The 22,869-nt window shown below is 38.8% G+C and overlaps 1 protein-coding gene and 1 non-coding gene across 7 annotated transcripts in view; both read left to right on the forward strand.

Moving 5' to 3' along the window:
- The window catches only part of Sfmbt1 (Scm like with four mbt domains 1), a 153,246-nt gene extending 132,348 nt beyond the window's left edge, over positions 1-20,898 (forward strand). For all 6 annotated transcript variants that reach the window (XM_070018534.1, XM_070018533.1, XM_070018538.1 and 3 more), the window contains 8 exons: positions 3,750-3,814; positions 5,762-5,901; positions 8,083-8,192; positions 10,162-10,337; positions 14,116-14,294; positions 14,470-14,715; positions 15,811-15,939; positions 16,865-20,898. In XM_070018534.1, the coding sequence (XP_069874635.1) occupies positions 3,750-3,814; positions 5,762-5,901; positions 8,083-8,192; positions 10,162-10,337; positions 14,116-14,294; positions 14,470-14,715; positions 15,811-15,939; positions 16,865-17,005 (1,186 nt within the window). In that variant the 3' untranslated portion in view covers positions 17,006-20,898. The remainder of the gene's footprint in view (positions 1-3,749; positions 3,815-5,761; positions 5,902-8,082; positions 8,193-10,161; positions 10,338-14,115; positions 14,295-14,469; positions 14,716-15,810; positions 15,940-16,864) is intronic.
- LOC138824898 (U6 spliceosomal RNA) lies at positions 20,593-20,696 on the forward strand. The gene has a single exon (XR_011371214.1). It is a non-coding gene; the product is annotated as a U6 spliceosomal RNA (small nuclear RNA).
- Positions 20,899-22,869: the final 1,971 nt, after the last annotated feature.

Consider the following 22,869-nt stretch of genomic DNA (forward strand, 5'->3'; position numbering starts at 1 on the left):
AAGGAGGGGGAGGTAGTTTTTAATCTATATATATGAGGTGTTTTTTTTTTTTTTTTGCCAATCATGGGGCTTGAACTCAAGGCCTGGTCACTGTCCCTGAGCTTCTTTTGCTCAAGCCTAGCACTCTACCACTTGAACCATAACACCACTTCTGGCTTTTTTTGCTTATGTGGTACTGAGGGATCGAATCCAGGATTTCAATCATGCTAGGCAAGCATTCTACCACTAAGCCACATTCCCAGCCCTACATTGGGTGTTTAAATCAATATTAATGGTATTTAACTACCATAACAAAATACTGAACTTGATGACTTAAACCACAGAAATTTCCTATATTCTGGAGGCTAGAAAAATAGATTTGATTTTATTTTTAATTTTTACTTTTTTGTCGGTATGGGGCTCGAACTCTGTGCGTAGGCTCTGTCCCTGAGCTCTTAAGCTCAAGGTTAGCACTCTACCATTTGAGTCACAGAGCCACTTCCAGTTTTCTGGTGGTTAATTGGAGAAAAGAATCTCACAGACTTTTGCTGCCCGGGCTGGCTTTGAACCATGGCTGGCTTTGAACCGGGCTGGCTTTGAACCATCCTGAGTAGCAAGGATCACAGGCGTGAGCCACCGGTGCCTGGTTTATTTTATTTTTAATTTTTTTGTGTGTGTGTGGCACAATTGGGGTTTGAACTCAGCTTCTGCTTGCACAACAATCATTCTTATCACTTCAGCCCTCTACCCCTTTTTGCTTTAGGTATTTTTCAGGTAAGGTGTGTGTGTGTGTGTGTGTGTGTGTGTGTGTGTGTGTGTGTGTGTGTGTGTGTGTGTGTGTGTGTGTGTGTGTGTGTGTGTGTGTGTGTGTGTGTGTGTGTGTGTGTGTGTGTGTGTGTGTGTGTGTTGCACACATGCACTAGTGTACTAGTCCTAGGGTTTGAACTCTGGGCACTGTCCCTGAGCTTTTCCACTTTAGGCTAGCACTCTACCACTTGAACTACAGTTCCACTTGCAGCCTTTTTGGTGGTTAGAAATAAAACTACACTTTCTTTTGAATTTTGATTTTAGACCTCAGCCTCCCGAGGAGTTAAGATTACTGGAATAAGCCACCATAACCTACAGGTTTTGTGTTTTTTGCCAGGAGCAATCTGGACAATGATCCTTCCACATAGCTTTAACTACAGCTTATTGGGTGATATGGGGTCTTGCTAACTTTTTGCTATGACTGGTCTTGAATCATATTCCTCTCAATATTCCCCTTCCAAGTAGCTGGGATTACAAGCATGAGCCACCATGCCCAGCCCTAAAAGGCTAAGAAATCTTAAGATTGAAGTAATGGCCAGTTTGGTTTTGGTGAGGGCTCTCTTCTGGTTTACTGATTGCCACTCTCTGGCTATATCCTCATATAGCTATGATGTTCCCCCACACCCTTCCTCCGGATCCTTTTCACCCTCTTAGAAGATCAGCAATAGTATCAAATTCTATCCTTATGACCTCACTTCATCTTAATTAAATCCCAAAAGTTTGATCTCCAAATACATAAGAATGAGGACTTTAACAAATGAATTTTGAGGAAACATAATTTCACCTATAGCTAATTCTATAACTACCTAATATATAGTTATGACTACCTTTGTAGTTATAAACTATAGTTAATAGTAGAAGAAGAAAGGCCATAGGATTTTATAAAAAGTGAGATAACAATAACAACAAAAAAGCTGCCCTTGGAGTTTTGATTTAGTTGTTATGACTAATCTAAAGCTTTAGTCAGGAAGCATTCTCAAAAATAATCTTTTTGTGAGAGGTTATTACATGAAGAATAAGTCTCTTAAGAGGTTTTTTTTTTTTTTTTGCAGTACTAATATTTGAACTCAAGGCCCTGGGGCTTGCTAGGTAGGGCATTCTACCTCTTGAGCCATTCCTCCAGCCCTTTTTGCTTTAGCTACTTTTCTTTTTTCTTTCTTTCTTTTTTTGCTGCTGAGTGGCTTTAATGTTTTTTAACACAACATCTAGGGAAGTTTATTTGTATGTCTCTAAATGGTATACTTTTCTTTGGACAACAAGCCCTGTGGAGTTCCATCAAGTTGTGTCAGCCTAACACATATTTCTAGAGACTAGTACATGCAGCATTAACTACAAGGGATTGCTTTAGCTACTTTTCAGATAGGGTTTCAAATTTATTCTTGGACAGCTCAGTTCACAGTTCTCCTATTTGTATTTCCCACAGAGGTGGGATGTTAGGTACATGCCACCAACCCTAGCTTTTTATTGATTGAAATAGTCTCATGTACTCTTTGACTAGACTGTCCTAGAATTTCAAACCCCCTGAGTAGCTAGAATTACAAGTATGAGCCATCATGCCTGGCTTCTTTTTAAAGTAATTTACATAAGTGGCATTGGGGTTTGAACTCATGACTTCACACATATTAAGGCAGGTGCATCCTCCCCCTCTCCCCCAGAGTGACACCCTTGGTAGCTTTTTTGCTTTAGTTAGTTTTTAGATAGAGATTCACATTTTTGTTTGGGCAAACCTTATGATCTCATATCTGCCTCCTGAGAAGCTGTTATTACAGACAATGGATTACCACATATAGCTGTGGTTTTTCTTTGTTGTTGTTGTTGTACATCATGGGGCTTAAACTTGGGGCCTGGGTACTGTCTCTGAGTTATTCAGCTCAAGGCAAGCACTCTACCACTTGAGCCCCAGTGCCACTTCTGGTTTTCTGGTAGTTAACTGGACATAAGATTCTCATGGACTTTCCTGCCTGGGCCGGCTTTGAACTGCAATCCTCAGATTTTTAGCTTCCTGAGTAGCTAGGATTACAGGTATCAGCCACCCACCCCTGGCAGCTGTGTTTTGTTTTGTTTTGTTTTTTTAAATTTAATTTATTGTTATTATTAGAGGTGATATATAGAGGTCTTATATTTATATGTGTTAGGTAATAAGTACATTTCCTTTCATACAGTATCATCGTTTCCCTCATTCTCTCCCATTCCCTCCCCCCGTCTTCCCCTATAAGTTGTATACATATTGTGTGTGTATGTGTGTGTGTGTGTGTGTGTGTGTGTGTGTGTGTGTAAATTTTGGAGTTAATAGAAAATTCAACATGAGTGCTTCTGTTGAAAAAATCATTCATTTGTTAAGAATTCCACAAGAGTTGGGCACTGGTGTTCACATCTATAATCTTAGCTACTCAGAAGGCTGAAATCTGAGCATTGCAGTTTAAATCTAAGACTCATATCCTAGTTAATCAGCAAGAAAACAGAAGTGGAGATATGGTTCAAGTGGTAGAGTGCCAGTTATGAACATGACTTCAAATTCCAGTACCACCATAAAACAGCAAATTACAAAGAAAAAATGATCACACAAGAAATTTTATAATCTTAGAGTCATAATTTTATAATTTTTTGTTGTTGTTGTCGGTCGTGGGCTTGGGTGCTGTCCCTGCGCTTTTCAGCTCAAGGCAAGTGCTCTACCACTTGAGCCACAGTGCCACTTCCTTTTACAATTTCTTATACACATGAATAAAAACATCACCTGAACATGTGATATTTTAGCACTGTTGATAGACTGTCTTTTGGCTCATTTATCCCTATGCATAATTTAAAAAGCAATTGCTGTTTTAAAAAATGTATGATGAAGGAAGACTTTTCATTGTAGATTTCACAACCTGACACATTTGTTTTGTTCTTAGATTTGAAGGAAACTTTACACTTTTTTTGTCTTAGAGATGATCTCACTATTTTGCTTTGTTTACTTTACCTAGAGTCCTGTCCTCAAGGACTGTCCATGAGGGCCTGAAGAGTCAGGAACTGAACTCCACAGACTCAGGTATAAGCCTTTGTGATCTTATGGAAAAGAAGACCACCCTCAGTTGCTTTTAGTGGACTATTTTGAAAATAAGTTAAAGAATATATTTGACTTATTGAATATGACATCTTCATTAGAGAAACTTGATTCATGTGATGGTACAGTTTTAATTGTGTTTATTTACTTTTATAACATCTCAATACCAATATTTCTACACATTTCTAATTGAAACTGTTCTTTACTGACCACCATTTGTGTGCCAAGGGCTCCAAAAGTCAATATTATTGTCATTGACTTTAGATGGAAGCTTTCTAGATAGTCTGCTTTTTTTTTTTTTTTTTTTTTTTTTTGCTCCTGGGGCCTGGGCTCTGTCCCTGGGCTTCTTTTGCTAAGTCTTGTGCTCTACCACTTGAGCCTTAGCACCACTTCTGGCTTTTTCTGAATAATTTATTGGGGATAAACTTTCCTGCCTGCATTGGTTTCGAACTGCGATCCTTAGATCTCAACCTCCTGAGTAGCTAGGATTACAAGCGTGAGCCACTGGTGCCAAGCTAGTGCTTTTTCTTAATTAGGAGCTTTGAGATGTATGGTTTATTTTTTTAAACCCTTTTTATAATGTACTTTATATATGAATAAAAATATATAAATTAAAAAAATCACTGGATTTGTGATTGTCCCTAATAAATGAGATTATCATTGGAGGTTAAGTACTCTTGCCTCCCCCTTTGCTATGTAATTAATGCATAGCATTTTGACTATAGATGTTGCATCACAGATTGGGCATTGAGGTGATAGTAAATGCCTAGGAGAGAAACAAGGGTTGAATGTGCTCATAATAGCTTCTGAGTAGAAGAGTCAGAAATGAAACTCAAAATTTTTCTCAAAACATGAACTTTTTTCTCTTACCCATGACTTGCTTATTTGTTAATTTTTTTTTATTAGTTTCTTTACCCAGGGTCTTGCTATGTACTCTAGACTGGCCTTGAACTGGAGCTCTCCTACTTCCACCTACCAAGTGGAACTACTTTTTGTTGTTGTTTTAAATTTTATTCACTTTTTTTTTCTGGTATTGAGATGGAACCCAGAGCCTCATGCATGTACTTGAGCTGTGTCCTTACCCCAAATCTGAATTTTTAATTAAAGAGAGAATGTAAGAATTCTGTTAATGATGTGCAGTATGCACACATCTTTTTGCTTAAATACCCTGAAATACATGCTGATTAACTCCGGAGTTAATACAATGTTCCAGAGCCCTAAATTTCTATTGATAAAGTGGAAGATATACTTTATGAACCTGTGATTCCCAGTTATTTCTTTTCTAGTTCTTTAAAACCAACTGTTGCAGAATGTTTCTGGGGAGTTACAATTTGGCCCCTAAACCCTACCCAAAAAGGTGGCAATGCTGATGAGAGTTTAAGAACTCTCTCTGTAATTGTTAATGGGCTAAAAAGTTTGCTCTGGTTCTTTTGTGCTTTGTGGGTGTAAATAGACCTTGAGACCCTCTCAGTTACTTTTTTGAATGAATACTCTTTAAAGTAATGTTTTTTAAAAAAATCCCCATAGTAACTGACAAGTCACCTATTAAAGATTAAAAAAAATCAGACAATAAAACATCTTTATTTTTCTAAGCAGAAAATAGCTTCTAATTGCCCTTCAGTCTAGAACATTGTTGTATTAACCCCAGAATTAGCATTCAGGGTATTTGTTTGATTTCAACAGAATGATAAGCTCTGTAATCTAGTATAAGATTATTTCAAGAGCATTCTCAAAGCATGTTAAGCTTTAAAATGTGTAATTTCAGGGCTCAGTACTTGCTTAACATGCACAAAGCCCTGGATTTGATTCCGAACATCACATACATATACACTAGAATACGTGTATGCTTCGTCCCTTTCCTCCAGTAATTCAGCTCTGGAAACATGGGGTAGAGAATGACTGTTCTGAATATTTGTTTTTCTTAATTCCTAGTTATGATCAATGGAAAATATTGCTGTCCAAAGATATACTTCAATCACCGTTGCTTCTCAGGGCCATATCTTAACAAAGGAAGAATTGCTGAGCTGCCTCAATGTGTAGGACCTGGAAACTGTGTTCTGGTTCTTAGAGAGGTAAGGTTCTGACCTAAAGCACAGGAACTTGGAATTTCACAATAGTCTTCTACAGATAGAACAGGTATAGGTTTTCTCAAACATCACTAACTTTTCATGTAGAGTGCCTCCTTATCCATGGGAGATGCATTCCAAAACCTCAGTGGATGCACGAAAATATGCATAGTACCAAATCCTATATATACTATCTTGTCCTATACATATGTATTATATTAATCTGGTTTTTATGGTATAGTGAAATATTTAAGGCAAGCTGGTGTGAGGAAAAGAGGTTTATTTAGCTCATCGTTTTGGAATCTGAAAGTTCAACATCAGGTGAGGTGGTCTGCCTCATTGGTAGATCTAACAGTTTGGTCTCTAGTGAAGGTCTTGTGGCTGTGTCATATTATTGTGCAACAGCATCTAAGAGAAAGAAATGGCATTACCAAACAGATAACCAAAGAGACTGGAGTTCCACAGTCACTTCTGAGGTCATGTTCTCAGTTGGCCTAAGGACATCTCAGTGAACACCTCTCTCTGAACGTTCCCATTCCCCCCATATGTCTGGCACTCTGGGGACCAGTTTTCTGACACCTTGGAGTTTTGAGGGACATACTTAAACTACAACCAAATCATAGAACTTCTGTCTAGTTTAAAAATAACTTCTGATAACAACACAAAACAATGAAAATAATACACTAATATGGTCTCAGTATGTGCTGAATCCACCTTTCTAATTTTGATAGTGTGAGATTTAGGTATTATGCCTGCCTGATGAGATGAAGTGAAGTGAATGATATGGGCATTCTTGTGTAGCAGTAGGCTATTGTAAGGGTTACATGAACCATTAGTGCTGCAATACTACAATAGTAAATTTTATATCCAACGCAGCTACTTAGCAAATAAAAGATGGGTACTATGGACAGCATGAGTATGCTGGACAAAATGATAAGTCATATTCTAGGCAAAAAAAAGTACAAGATTTCATCATGCTACTCAATGCGCAGTTTACATATTTCTTACAAATTAATTTATTATTTCTAGGATTTTTCCATTTATTATTTTTTGATTCCTGTGGGCCATTGATAACTGAAACTCTGAATGCAGTCACAGATAAGGGGAAAAAATTACTATACTGGGAACTGAATTGGGTATATTTTTTTCTACTTCCTAGGGAACATTCATCTAGGCAATTCTTCACTTAGCAGGTTCACCCCTATCAGTTTGAAAAGTGTTCTGTCAGAGACCTCACAAGAATTACAAGTGTGGCTGGGTGCTGGTGGTTCACACCTGTAACCCTAGCTACTCAGGAGGTTGAGATCTGAGGATCATGGTTCAAAGCCAGCCTGGGCAGCAAAAGTCCCTGAGACTCTTATCTCCAATAAACCACTCAGAAGACCAGAAGTGGCACTGTGGCTCAAGTGGTAGAGCACTTGCCTTGAGCTGAGGAGTTGAGGGACAGCTCCCAGGCCCAGAGTTCAAGCCCCACGATGGATCAGAAAACAAAAATAAAAACAAGTGTGAATCATGAGAATCTGAACATAGTGGTACATGCCAGTAATCTCAACTCCTTAGAAGACAGATAGGATCATGAGTTTGAGGACAGCCCCGGGGAAAGGTAGTAAAACCCTTTCTCAGAAACAAAAGGGCTAGGAGCATAGTTCAAGTGGGCACCAGGCCATGGATTCAATACCCAGTACCACACACCAAAAAAGGAAAATGTGAACTTTGAACTGTGTGACAAAACTATGAATATGAAGGAATCATTATTTTAAGTGTCTCCCAAACAGTATGCTGTGCTGTAGGTAATGGATGTGAGGTCATATTGAACCTTTCAGCCTTCAGTATGTCAAGGCAGAGTCTAGAGGAGCCAGAGGTACTAGACCAGACTTCTGTAGCTTTAACAAGGTCAAATTGTCTACACAGTGTCCCAAGTACAATTTTCTGTGTATGCCATGGCTGGAAAAGCATTTGGAAATACATGCTATTTTGAAATTTTTCCTGGCCACATATTAAGAGGATTAGTTATTGTTTATTTGTAACTTTAAGGAACTTCCATATTTTTTGGTATTATTGTATTAACATTTCTTTACTAGTATGACTCGAGTTAGTCCCCAAGATGACCTTAACAAAAGGATGCCATGATTCTAATGGTCTGCTTTTCTCCTCCCAACCCACATTTCTATTTTAAATTGAGCTCAGGTCCTCACGTTACTTATCAATGCAGCCTATAAACCCAGTCGTGTTCTCCGGGAGCTTCAGCTGGATAAAGATTCTGTATGGCATGGATGTGGGGAAGTCTTAAAAGCCAAGTGAGTAGATTCCTCTGTCCTTTATTCTTTTTTTAGTCTTTTGCAGGTAAGAGAATCAATTCTACAGATAATATCAGAACATTTATGTTGTGGTGAAAGATTAGGCTATTTTTTCAATTTACATTCTGTCATGCATCAGTACATTTATGAAATATGTATACATGAAATATAAGAAATAGGGGGCCAGGCACAATGGCTCCCACCTCTAATCTTAGCTACTTGGGAAGCAGAGATCAGAAAAATCATAGTTTGAGCCCAGCCTGGGCAAAATCAGGGATCCTATCTAAAAGAAATACTGAAGAAAGAAGGGATAGAGGTGTGGCCCAAGTGGTTCCCTAGGAATCAGGAAACCCTAAGTTGAAATCCTAGTACCATCAATAAATAAACAAATAAGAGAAGAGAAATACGACTTCAAAAGACATAAAAATGCTAGGATATATATATTTTTTTGGCTTGTTCTGGGTCTTGAACTTGGGGCCTAGACACTATCCTTGTGCTTTTATACTCAAGGCCAGCACTCTACCACTTGCCACAGTTTTACTTCCAGCTTTTTGGTGGTTAATTGTAGTTAAGTTTCCTGAATTTTCCTTCTTGGGCTGACTTTGAACTGTGATCTTCAGATCTCAACCTCCTGAGTGTCGAGGATTATCAGCATGAGCTACTGGCACCTGGCATAGAACAATTTTTTAAATTAGATTTAAGAGACACAAAAATTACTCTTCAAAATGCTTTCTGACCTGATCCTTTTTATGGATAGATGGCAGGTTATACTGTCCTGGAATAACAGATACTCCAAAGACCACTACCAGAGTAAAGGATAAGGATAAAAAAAACCACTTTTCTTTTTATAGTAGCTAGTAAAATTACTATTTGAAAACTTTCAGTGATCAGGTTGGGTCTCAAGGTGTGCTTCCAAGGCATCTACAGGCCCTGGGTTCAGTCCTCAGGACTACAAAAGAAGATAAAAAGAAAACTGTAACTCCTCTGAACAACTAACAGTTTAACAAAATGGCGGGAGAGGGTAAAAAGGAAGAGGACAAATGAATGGAGAGAAGGGATGGGCGAATACAGCCCATGTACATAGGTGTAAATGGAATCACATAACTTGAGGGTATGGATGAAATTGGGAAGATGGCAGAAAATGATGAAAGGATGACACTGGTCAAGATGCATTGTTCTCTATTTAATCATTTAATCTGACTTAATGAGTTGAAACCCTTTTGTACAACTACTTAAAGGACAATAATTTTTTTTTTGCTCACCGAGGAACAGAAAGCAGGGGTTTGCTAATTTAAATAGTTTTTAATTGTCATAGTTTAGCCAGATTTAAGTACAAAATGTATAACTTACTATCAGAGTTTTCAAACTATGGATACACAGTTTGTGTGTATGTGTGCGTGCGTGTCCATGCCTGCATGCATACACATGGAGGTACTAGGACTTGAACTCAGGGGCTGGTTATCTAACTTGACTTTTTCTTTCAAGGCTTGGATTATAGATGTGATCCACTGGTGCACAGCTTGGGCATAGAATATTCTAAGAAGCAAAATATGTATATATATTTTTTTGTTTTGTTTTGTTTTGTTTTGTTTTTTTGTCGGTTGTGGGGCTTGAACTCTGGCTTGGGCTCTGTCCCTTCACTCTTTAGCTCAAGGCGAGTGCTCTACCATTTGAGCCACAGTGCTACTTCCCCAAAAAATATTTTTAAGAGCTGGAGATGTGGGCTCAAGTGGTAGAGTACTTACCTAATAAGCACTAAGCTTAAGGCCCTGAGTTCAAACAACAATATGTATGTATGTATGTATGTATGTATGTGAGATAATCTGGCTACAGTATCTTTCACCTATTCGACACAGAGTTGTATGTGTATATGAAATGAATGAAATAATTTTCATATGTATCAGTATGTTTGTGTTTTGTCTGGGTAACTGGCTCAATGAATTTGACAGCTAATGTCTTCCAATGGCAGATATAAAGGGAAGAGTTATCGAGCTACTGTTGAGATAGTAAAAACAGCAGACCGGGTGACTGAATTCTGTCGGCAAACCTGTATCAAACTGGAATGCTGTCCTAACCTCTTTGGTCCACGTATGGTTCTGGATACATGTTCTGAGAACTGCTCTGTACTTACAAAGACCAAATACAGTAAGTCATGTTTTTCAAATGTGTTAACTGTATCGCCTGACTGTACTTCATATTCTGGAGATTTTTTTTTTCTTTTTACAGACATAGAACAAAAATACACAAACTTTCTTTAAAGGCGTGAAGGGCCAGAAAATATACTATAGGTTATGTGATCTCTGTCACATTCTTTCTTGTTTTGTTGTATTTTATTTTTAAACAAGTATTTGTGGTTGTACCAGGGTTTAAACTCAGGACTTTGCATGGGCTTCGTTTGCTTAGCTGGTGTTCCACCACTTGAGCCATGCCTCACCCTGATGGGTGTGTGTGTGTGTGTGTGTGTGTGTGTGTGTGTGTGTGTGTGTGTGTGTGTGTGTGTGTGTGTGTGTGTGTGTGTGTGTGTGTGTGTGTGTGTGTGTGTGTGTGTGTGTGTGTGTGTGTGTGTGTGTGTGTGTGTGTGTGTGTGTGTGTCTGTGTGTGTCTGTGTGTGTCTGTGTGTGTGTCTATCCTAGGGCTTGAACTCATGGCTTAGGCACTGTTCCTGAGTGTTTCACTCAAGGCTAACACTCTACCACTTGAGACCAAGCTCCATTTCTGGCTTTGAACAGCAGTCCTCATCTCTCAGCCTCTTAAGTAGCTAGGATTACAGATATGGCCACTGTACCTGGAGAGCTTAGCTTTTTTTTTTCTTTTTTTTTTTTCTGGTCCTGGGGCTTGTACTCTGGGCCAGGACTCTGTCCCTGAGCTTTTGGGCTCAAGGCTAGTACTCTACCATTTGAACCACAGCTCCACTTCTGGATTTGTGTAGTTAATTGGAGATCAGTCTCACAGACTTTCCTGCCCCAGGTGGCTTTGAACTGCAATCCTCAGATCTAAGTCTCCCGAGTAGCTAGGATTATAGGTGTGAGCCACCTGTGCCTGACCACCTTGGCTTTTTGCTGGTTATTTTGGAGATAGAATCTAATGAACTTTTTTGTCTAGGCCAGCTCCAAACCAGTCTTCCACGTCCCAACATTATGAAGATTACAGATGTGAGTCCAGCTGAGAATTTTTTTTTAATGTAAGGACTTGCTTGGTGTGGTACCAGCCAAGTTTTCATTTAGCATGAGAAAGAGATAATAAAATGACCTAGTAGAAATACATGCCAGGTAAATCAAGTTGAGCAAGAGCAAAAGGACCAGTAAGGAAAAGTGGTGTAGGATGCTGTTTGTACAGGTACCCAGAGAGTATCTAACAGGGAGCAGCCAGAGAAAACAAAAGGCAGCAGCCCAGACAAGTTGGAGGAGGGGCAGAAAGGCATCGTAGCTCAGTTCCAGGCAGAAGTTTGCTGCATGTCTGTGAAGAGCAGTGAAATGGCCCTGGTGACAGGGAGGTGGAGAAAGCAGGAGAGGAAGTAGTTGCAGATTCACTGTCCTTACACACTGTTTCCTCCTCTTACTCATCTTTGTAGGAAAAATTAAACAAATATGATAAAGTCTACAAATCTTCCAACAGCCCAAAGTGATATATATGTACTTCTTTGAACAGTATTTTCCACTTTAGCTCCTCATGACTGCAATTTTCTAAACAAAGAATCTAATAAAAGCTAAGAAAATCTCTTCCCATACAAGTTTATAGTTTGTTAAATACTAATAGAAAGTTAGGACATTAATGGTTCATGCCTCTAATCCTATCTACTCAGAAGGTTCAGACCTGGAGTATCATAGTTTGAAGCCAGCCCTGCAGAAAAGTCTCCAAGTCTCCATCTCTAAATAACCAGCAAACATGCTGGGCTGGAGGCATGGCTCAAATGATAGAGTGACAGGTATGAGCAAGCAAGCAAGTCAAGTGAAAGCACAAATCCCTGAGTTCAGTCTCCACTACCAGCAGGAATAAAAGCTTAAACTTATACATGAGTGCAATTCAAATACTAATTAGAAAGTTTGCCTATCAAACATGAACCTTCAATCAGTAACAACTAAACTAATTTGCTAAAAATGTAGACATTTAGACCAGAAAGCAACAGATTTGATCATTTACAACCTTCAGTTTAATAAGATCTTCAGATGATTTGTAAGCACCATAGTGCTTAACATGGAAAATCCTCTTCCAAGTGACATCAGGGCATGTGGGATTTGAGGACAAGTAGGATCAGAATTTTGGCTTTAGGTGATAATGCCTTGAGGCTCCAAGTTGGAAATTTCATCCTATATGACTCCCATCAAACTTCCACAAAGGAAAAGATGAAGTCAGACAAAAACACTAAAACTTTTAACTCTTCCAAAGGAGGAGTTTAATTAACAGTATTTTCCACTTAGCTGACTATTTTCTAAACTAAAGACTAAGTGTGAACTTGTCTTTCACAATGATATAATTGAAATTAGCCTAGATGAGTAAATTTGCATCTTTAATAATCTTTTTTTTCAGTACTGAGGTTTTGAACTCAGGTCATTGCACTTGTTAGGTAAGTATTACCACTTGAGCCATACCTCTATCTCTTTTTACTTTTTATTTTTGGATAGTCTGACATTTTTTTCCCAGAGGCTGGCTTTGGACCAGTCCTCCTACTTATGCTTCCTATTAGCTGGAATTACAGGTACATACTACCATGCCTGGCTTGCTGGTTGAGATGGGGTCTTACTTTTTGTCCAGGCTTGCCTCAGACACTGATCATCCCAATCTCTGTAGCTGGGATTATAGACATATGCCACTAATTGTGCCCAGTCTATCTTTGCAAAAAATTTTGTCAGAGTGGGGCACAGGTGGCTTATACCTATAATCCTGGCTACTCAGGAGGCTAAGATCTGGGAATCATGGTTTGGAGCCAGTACAGGCAGATGAATCCAAGAGACTTATCTCCAAATGACCAGCAAGAAGCTGGAAGTGAAAGTATGGCTCAAGTGGTAGAATGCAAAAAGCCAAAAGAGACTGTGAGGCCCTGAGTTTAAGCTCCAGTACTGGCACACACATAAAAAGAACATTATGAAGCTGGGTGTCAGTGACTCACATCTATAATCTTAGCCACTCAGCAGGCTGAGATTTGAAGATTGCAGTTTGAAGCCAGCCCAGGCAGGAAAAGTCCATGAGACTCATCCCTAATAAACTACTCAGAAAAAGTCGGAAGCGGCTCTGTGTCTCAAGTGGTAGAGTGTTAGCCTTAAACATAAAGAACATAGAATCTAAGGGACAGCATCCAGGCCCTGAGTTCAAACACCAGGATTCAAGGCAGGAAGGAAGAAAAGGAAAGGAAAGGAAAGGAAAGGAAAGGAAAGGAAAGGAAGGAAGGAAGGAAGGAAGGAAATTATGTTTAATTTTTTATATTACTTTAATATATAACCCAGTACTTCCTTTCCGTTACCTTTCCCTATTTCCTTTTCTCTTTTCTTTCCTCCCTTCCTCTATCCCTCTTCTCTCTCTCTCCCACCCTCCTTCTCCCTTCCCTTCCCTCCCCCTCCTTCTCTCCTCTCTCCTTTCTTCCTTCTTTCCTTCCTTCTCTGCTTCCTTCCTTACCTCCGTTGGGGTTCGATAGAGGCAAAACTAATCTATGATGAAAGTTAGAATAGTAGATGCTCTGGGAGAGGAATGTCTGGGAAGGGAATGAGTTGATGGAGATAGTCTCTTATCTTGACAGAGGGAGGGAGGGCTACTCGGTTTTTGCATTTGTTACTACTAATTAAATTGTACACTTCTCTGCTTATTTCACTGTACGGAATTAAAACCTCAATCAAATATATACTTATTTTCTGTTATGCTAATAGAATCTTGCAAGTTTAAGGCGTACAATAATAAAACAACTTTGTTTTTCTTTGTCATCCGCATTTAGCACACTATTATGGAAGGAAGAAAAATAAAAGAATTGGGAGGCCACCTGGTGGGCATAGTAACTTAGCTTGTGCCCTGAAAAAAGCCAGTAAGAGGAGAAAGAGGCGGAAAAATGTTTTTGTTCATAAGAAGAAACGCTCCTCTGCATCTGTTGATAATACCCCAGTGGGTTCACCCCAGGTATGAGATCCATAATGTACCCTGTTATGTGTAGAAGCCAAGCAACCACTTCTTTACAGTGTGAACACATAATACTTGCCGGTATTTCTAATTCACATCTCTAGCCAATAGAAGATGGTTTTGTGGCCTATGAACTGGTTTGAATTTCAGTAACCCTTTTCTCCTTTTCCTGTAGGGAAGTGGGGGTGAAGATGAGGATGATGCCGATGAGGGGGATGAAGATTCTTTAAGTGAGGGAAGTACATCTGAGCAGCAGGATGAACTACAGGAAGAGTCAGAAATGTCAGAAAAAAAGTCATGTTCCTCTTCTCCCACCCAAAGTGAGATGTCCTCTTCACTGCCCTCAGACAGACAAATAAGAAAAAGAGAGCTTCCCACGTTTTCATTTTCAGATGATGAAAATAGACCTCCTTCACCAAAGGTACCATTTTAAAGAGTTTGTCTATCCCTCCTTTGTAATTTTTCTCTAGAATCTAATTGCTAATGATGCTGACATTCTACTTTTTTCAGGACAAGCTTATAAAAAATTTCTAGAGACTATTAAAATGATTCCAAAAGTAGTGATTTACATGTCTTTCAAGGATTACTTAAAAGACAGCTATTTATGATGGGGACAGTCTGTCAGAAAAATTGCTGGTTTTAAGTTTTAATAAAAAGTTTCAGCCAGGTACTGGTGTCTAATGCCTGTAATACTAACTGCTCAGGAAGCTGAGATCTGAAATCCAAAGCTAGCCCAGGCAGGAAAGTTTGTGACACTCTTATCTCCAATTAACCTCCAAAAAGTGGTACATGTAGTCTGGCTCAAGTAAGTTGAGTTCTAGCCTTGAGCATAAAAGCTCAGAGACAGTCCCCAGGCCCTGCATTTAAGCCCTAGGACAAATAAATTTAATTGCTTGTTCAATTTGCAGCCTCTCAGTTTAGGGGAAATTGCTTTTAAAATATTTTCCATAATATGTATGCTTTTAAAAAAATAAATTATCCCTTTGATTCTTGTTAATTATCTTGTTTAATGTATTTAATACATATATCCATATATGCATATATTATATGATGTACATACTAAATATTTGTTACTTTTTAAACTGGACTATATTTGACAATGTTCCAATAGCAGCAGCAACACAGAGTTTCTTAGGATAATTTGAGTAGCCCTTCTCTTATTGGAAATTCCATCCTATTCACTTTAGTGCCTTGCCAGAGACCAGCTGAAATAAATCAAGAACAAATGGGAGACTTAAAAACTATTTTTCTCTGTTAATTTTTCCAAATCATTTATCCTGTAACTTTGAGATAAATTCTGATATTGTTACAAAAGACAGTAAATAAGATAAAATGTGTACTAAAATTTTTCTGAATACTTACTGCGTGTGGGCCTTTGCCATCTTTGCTGCAAGATATTATGCCTTGAGACCATTGAAAATCCTGTCTGTGGGATTATGAATTTATATGTAGAAACATCTTGTTTTTTAGAATAGCTCTTACACTATTTGGTTTGATTTTTTTGTGGGAAATGAAGGAAATAAGGATTGAAGTTGCTGAAAAACTTCACCTGGACAGTAACCCCTTGAAGTGGAGTGTGGCAGATGTTGTGCGGTTCATCAGATCCACTGACTGTGCTCCATTAGCAAGAATATTCCTAGACCAGGTAATTGCCAAGACTCTTGATCTGTTATAACAAACTATAAAGAACCATGAATGTACAAGTTTTAGGAAAAATCTTGTACAAAAGGAAAACAGTGTTTTAATTTCTTTTTCAGGAGAAGAAAGGTAACAAAAAGCTATTTAATCTGACTTGCTCATTGTTCTTTTTTTTTTGGCACTAATGTTTAAACTTAAAGGTTTGTGTGTGTGTAACACACACACACACACACACACCCTGTCCAGCCCTGATACCACACAAACACACACACCTGTCCAGCCCTGACTTGCTCCATAGCTGAAGCAGAACACACACACACACACACACACACACACACACACACACACACACACACACACACACACACACACACACACACACACACACACACACACACACACACACACACACACACACACACACACACACACACACACACACACACACACACACACACACACACACACACACACACACACACACACACCCCTGTCCAGCCCTGACTTGCTCCATAGCTGAAGCAGAGCACCATAACAGTCCTGTTTACCCTAAGAATTTGATCCTATTCCCCAAATATCTAAATGGTACGAAATCAGGCCTTCTCTGCTTAACTTTCCTTATCTTTTTGAAAATAGTCAGTTGCTTGTGCAAAAAATTAGTATCTGTCATATGTCAGGCTCTAGAGTGGTGATCAATTTTAAGGAAGATTTGCTGAAACACAAATAATGAGTGGACTATTGTGGACTAGAAGTGTAGCATGGTGAGAGAGCACTTAACTAGCGTGTGTGAGGACTTGGGTTTGATTCTTAGCACAAAAACCAAAAAGAAACATAGGCCAGTTGTGCCGGAGTCAAGGTGAATGAGGACTGACCAAAGTGAATGATGGTGCTGTCATTCATGTACATATAATTTGCATTTTCTGCCTTAACAGGAAATTGATGGGCAGGCCTTGTTGCTCCTCACTCTTCCTACTGTCCAAGAATGCATGGACTTAAAATTGGGTCCTGCCATCAAGCTTTGCCATCACATAGAGAGGATCAAGTTTGCATTTTATGAACAGTTTGCCAACTGAGAGGAACAACCAAAACAAGTTGGATATTTGAAGCACAAATGCAGCCAACCTTCACCCTGCTCTAGAAGTGAAACTGAAATACTCCTGAGGCTCTGAGCCCTGCAGCTGTCCGCTTACTCTCTTTGCACTTTCAGGGAAGGAAGACCCACACTGAGAAAGCAAAAATGGCACAAAAGTGACTCTCCTGCCAGTGAAAATGTGGACAATGCATGTTCAGCAGGTTGCAGCTTTAAAAAAAAAACAAAAACAAAAAAAAACAAACCAAGGTTATAAGAAAACTTATAATAAGAATAACAATTTCCAGTGGCGTGGCCTGAAAACAAAAGATGATGTTGGCACTGGACAACACCATTTTGGTTGTTTTCATTCTGTTCCTCCCAACTATAGATTGAACTTTGTTCTCTACTTTCTCTTTCTTGAAAAGAGAGGACATAGCTTTAAGTCAGCACTGATTTGGGACTGTGCCTAAGGCACCTCAGTGCTTCACCATCATTGTGTTTTTAAGCTTTTTAAAATTAAAACAGTTAATTTTGGGGATAATCATGTGGCTCTAGGGTTTTGAATGTAAAGTCACACTTTGATCCATTTTCACATCTGTTCTTAGGAGTTCTTTTGTTTACTACCTCTGTTGATAATTGAGCTTACATTCATGAATGAGGACTTTTTATATGATATGAATTTTAAGCTTTGAGAACACTAGAACTATGACAGAAATGAGACGGGTGGAGAAAAACTGGTTTCTTAAAAACACCTGGACACTTAGAGCAGTCTTAAACTGACATAACTCAAGAGCTCTACAGTCATTCTCCACCCTGACCCAGCTCTGGCTTCCTGTGGTCAGTAGCCTCACAAAGATTTTTGGTATTTCACTTTAATTACTCACTCGTTATTCGTTCTCAGAGAGGATAAAAGTGGCTTTTATTTTGTGTTTCCTTTTCTCTAGAGTTGTTTGTCTACCTCTGTTTCATTTCTGGAGTTCTTACTTTGGGTGGAAATCAGTAGTTATTCCTTGGACTTACTGTAAAGCCCATTTACTGTTTTTTAAGTGTCTGAGTAGATAACGTAGAAGCACAGCAGAGAAAAATAGGTCTTTGTGATTGGCACAAAGCATGGATTAGCAGCATCCTTAATGTCAGGATGAGAACAGAGAGATGGTTAAAGAGTCTGAAAACCTGCTTAACCATGTGTATACTTTAGTCAGACCTTTAAAGTGAATGAAATCTACCATCTAAGGAGACCTACTTAGCCCAATATGATAGTGTTTTTTATTGTTGCTTTTTTTGATTCAGCTCAAGTGGACATGAAAGTTCAGATGGATTTTCATTTATGATTGCATTTCTAGCTATTATAAACTAATAGCACTTGTTTATATTGTTCTAGCCTTGGGGAAGGAGAAAAGACATATATACAGATTGCCTCCTTTAAATGGTTTGCTTTGTTGTTTATTTATTTATTTATTTTTTATTATCCTAGTCACCTGCAAATTTATAAATCATTCTTACTCAAGAGTTGAAAATGTTTTAAGACTGCAAATTTGGTAAAGTCTGAACAACTATACAAATATAAGGTAATATTACTACAAATTTAAACTGTGATTTTTTTTCCTTTTCTCTCCCCAACTCCACTTGTTTTTTCCTATATTGTTATTTTAATGTAATTTTATTATTTGATTAAGATGCACTGAAGAGTTACCATTTCATGAGTCAGGTAATGAGTACAATTCTTTTTGGAAATTGTCATCCTTTCCTTCACTGCCCCCCAGTTTCCCCTGCCACAGTGTCTACTGAGTGCCATGCCTGCATTTGTTCACTCCACTTGTTTTTATAGACTTTAGTATATAACCCATAAGTCTGAATTCTTTCTTCAGTGGATAATTTGTGAGCCACCTAATCTCAAGCCCTTCAACCAGATCATAAAACATTAATTCTGCTCTACCAGGTTTATCTGGAAAGAAGCTTTATTTAAATGATAGTCAATATATTTGAGCTTACTCAGAGATACGAGTTTTAAAACTGTTATTAATTCTATACCTGTAGAAAAGCAGCATATATATGATGGTTGGGGATAATTAGTATTAAGCTGGTAAATCTGGGGTAGTGGTTATCTTGTTTAATAGAGCTCAGTCACAAAGTCACCATGGCAAAAGAGAGTCCCTTGAGGAAGAACCATGGAACACAAAATTTCTGGAATTAATGTGTAGAGCTTTACATAAATGTAATTTGCCAAGTATAGCAATATGCTATTTTGTCTATCTTCTCAACTATTCCCAAGGCCACAGATTTTTCAAAAACTAACTTATTTCACAGTTAAGGGGATGCAGCCTTTGAACATGGAACACATATCTCTGAGTAGCCTCTAATCTGTGGAGGGTTGGGACACAGCAGATTTGTCTATTTGTACCATGATTGTTCAAGCTTAGTTTCTACAAGAGAAAGCCAAGTATAAATGGGCAAGAAATGGGGCTTCTCTAAAGATTTCCTTGCACTCCCATACTGAATATAGTTTATCAGACGATCACATTTAAGAAGAATTATATTTACTACTACTAGATTCTTACATATAAGAGAATATTTGGAATTTGGAACAGACTTTGTATGCCAATCCTGGGGCTTGGACTCAGGGCCTAGGCACTGTCCCTTAGTTGCTCTACCACTTAAACCACATCTCTACTTAGAGCTTTTTACAGAGTCTCACATACTTTTTCTGCCCAGGATGGCTTTAAACCTCAATTCAGCTCTCAGTCTCCTGAGTAGCTAGGATTTCAGGTGTGAGCCACCTGCAGTTGGCCTCATTTATGATGGTGATGGTGATGATGATGATGATGATGATGATGATGATGATGATGATGATTGATGATATAGTGGTACAAGAGGTTACAATTCCTTAAGTCAGGTTATGAGTACAGTACCTCTTGGTTAATGTCACTCCCTCCACCATTCTCCCTCATTTTCCCCCTCCTGTTCTACCTTCAAGCTCCTTTTTATTTTTTTTAAGTATAAAATTTGAATTGTATTTACCTCCTAAAGCCACTGAAGTTAGCCTCTGTAGCAGTGGTGGCCCAATTATGGTGATGCTGAAACATTTTAAGCTTACCTTGGGGTAAAATGGCTGTATGTTAGACATACGTTTATGGACTTTTGTTTTGTTTGCACTACAGATTGAATTTAGGGTCTCACACTTGCCAAGACTGTTTTTCTGCCATTTGAGCCATTCCACCAACCCCTTTGTGTTGGTTATATTTTGAGATTAGAGTCTCACTTGATGACCAAGTAGCCTAGACTCCAGTCCTCATATTTATGTTTATTTTGTCGCTGGGATGACAGGCATGTGCTACTACACATGCCTTAAGAATTTGATCAAGGGGCTGGGAAGGTGGCTCAGTGGTAGAGCGCTTGCCTTGCATGCATGAGGCCCTGGGTTCGATTCCTCAGCACCACATAAGCAAAAAGAAAAAAGCCGGAAGTGGCGCTGTGGCTCAAGTGGTAGAGTGCTAGCCTTGGGCTGAAGAGCTGAGGGACAGTGCCCAGGCCCAGAGTTCAGGCCCCACAACTGGACCAAAAAAAAAAAAAAGCAAAGAATTTGATCAAGTGCTCATTTTGGCAGCACATATACTAAAATTGGAACGATATAGAGATTAGCATGGCCCCTGCACAAGGATGACATGCAAATTCATGAAGCATTCCATTTAAAAAAAAAAAAAAGAGAGAGAGAGATTGGTCAAGATGAATCTTGTGAACTTTTGGGCCCAAGCTGGCCTTGAACCTGGATTGCCAATTCTCTCCCTTCCAAGTAGGTAGGATTATAGGCTTGGGCTTTCATGCTTGTTTTTTGTTTGTTTATTTTGTTTTGTTTTGTTTTTGTTGGTCGTGGGGCCTAAACCCTGGGCATAGGCTCTTCAGCTCAAGGCTAATGCTCAACTACTTCAGCCACAGTACTACTTTTGGCTTTTTCTACTTAGGTGGTGCTGAGGAATCAAACCCAGGGCCTCATGCATGCAAGGCAAGCATTCTACCACTGACCCACCTTCCCAGCCCTTTTGTTTTTGAGAGAGACCACCCTCTTAAATTTATAAGAAGTATAATATAAATGCATTGCATTTATCTAGATTTCACCTATGTTTTTCCTCTACAGCCTGCCTGAGAACAGGTTTTTCACAATCCACTTTCAACTTGGGTTGACAAGCTTAGAGAAAGGTCAATGGACTGTGTTATTCCTGGTCCTGAAAAGCTGGCTGCCCAACATTAGACCGTTAACAGCTATATCAGTGCACCGGGAAAACCTTTAGTTCTGACATTTTGAGTATTTTTTTGTGGGCTTTTGGTAACTACCTTACTTTCTTTTATGAACTTCATCCTTCTCATAGGAAGTGGAGTCTGAAGGGGTCAACACAGGAAATGTATTAATGGGGGCTTTTACCCTACCATTAACAATGCAGGTGGTTTCTAGCATGTACAATATAGACGTATGAGGCCAAGAATGGGTATTTACCAACCTCCGGGAATGATGATGTTCTTGACAAGTATTTATTGAATTATGGTAGAGGCAGGCATAGAAAACCAGTTTAGAACTTGGTCTTTATATGTTTTCTAGAAGTAAAATTACTCTCATTGTGAGAGAGCCTTGGACTAGAGCTTCCTAAGAACTTACCTGCTCTCTTTTACTAGTTCAATCACTAATGTGATACCTGAATACAAATTAAAAGCTCTAGGCCTCCTTATGTCTCAGAACCATTCCTCTCTCAAACCAATACTGTCTCCAAGGGACACAGAACATCAGAAACTTTGGATGGGAAAATTGTGAAAACTTACTGGCAATTATGATTTACTCAGGCACCTATCACCAAAGACTTAAAATTAGCACATACTTTGCTCATTTGATTGGTTTCCATAGAAGTTCTAAGAGTTATTAGTCATATAGTCTCAAAATCTGAAATACACCCTGGGTTTGAACTTGTCCTTTATATTGAGGATGATCTGTAAGTGTGCAAATTCAAAAGAGTTCTCTTTTATCAGTAGAAATGTCTTGGCCTTATGAAGATAGCATCACTAAAAGAAATGAGGCATAAAATTTGACAGGGATCAGGTATTCCCTCTTTAATTTTGAATGTCTTTGGTCCTTGATCCACTGTAAGTAACCATGTGTCATGACTATGGTGCTATGAGACAAATAGCTTCCTGCAAAACCAAAAAGAAATGGCAATTTTTAATACTTTTTCCCTGCCTTCATTCACTTTAAATGTTTTTACTAGTGAGTTTTAATGACTTTGTATGAGAATATGTATGTTTGGATATTTTGATTTACCCATAATTACTAATTGACTTAGAAGTATGGTTTAAGACTTCTAAATTCAGGGGCTGGGAAGGTGGCTCAGTGGTAGAGCGCTTGCCTTGCATGCCTGAGGCCCTGGGTTCAATTCCTCAGCACCACATAAGCAAAAAGAAAAAAGTCGGAAGTGGCGCTGTGGCTCAAGTGGTAGAGCGCTAGCCTTGAGCTGAAGAGCTGAGGGATAGCACCCAGGCCCAGAGTTCAGGCCCCACGACTGGATCCAAAAAAAATATAAATAAATAAATTAAAAAAAAAAAGACTTCTAAATTCAAAGCCCAGTCCAAATCTAGTTCCAGGTCCACTCACTTGAAGTATTTTCCTTACTGCTTGTCCCCAAACACATAGGTAGCCTTGTTTTTAGGGTACCATACACCTTAGATGAGGGAAGAAATTAATAGGCATTGAGATTGATTATCTTACTAGGCACTGGTGGGTCACACCTGTAATCCTAGCTACTCTGGAGGCTGAGATATGAGGATCACAGTTGAAGCTAGCACAGGGAAAGAAAGCCCACAAATCTCTTATCTCCAGTTAACTAC

This window comes from Dipodomys merriami, unplaced genomic scaffold, assembly GCF_024711535.1.
Source record: "Dipodomys merriami isolate MVZ:Mamm:240054 unplaced genomic scaffold, mDipMer1.0.p SCAF_13, whole genome shotgun sequence".
In the NCBI taxonomy this organism is placed as follows: domain Eukaryota; kingdom Metazoa; phylum Chordata; class Mammalia; order Rodentia; family Heteromyidae; genus Dipodomys; species Dipodomys merriami.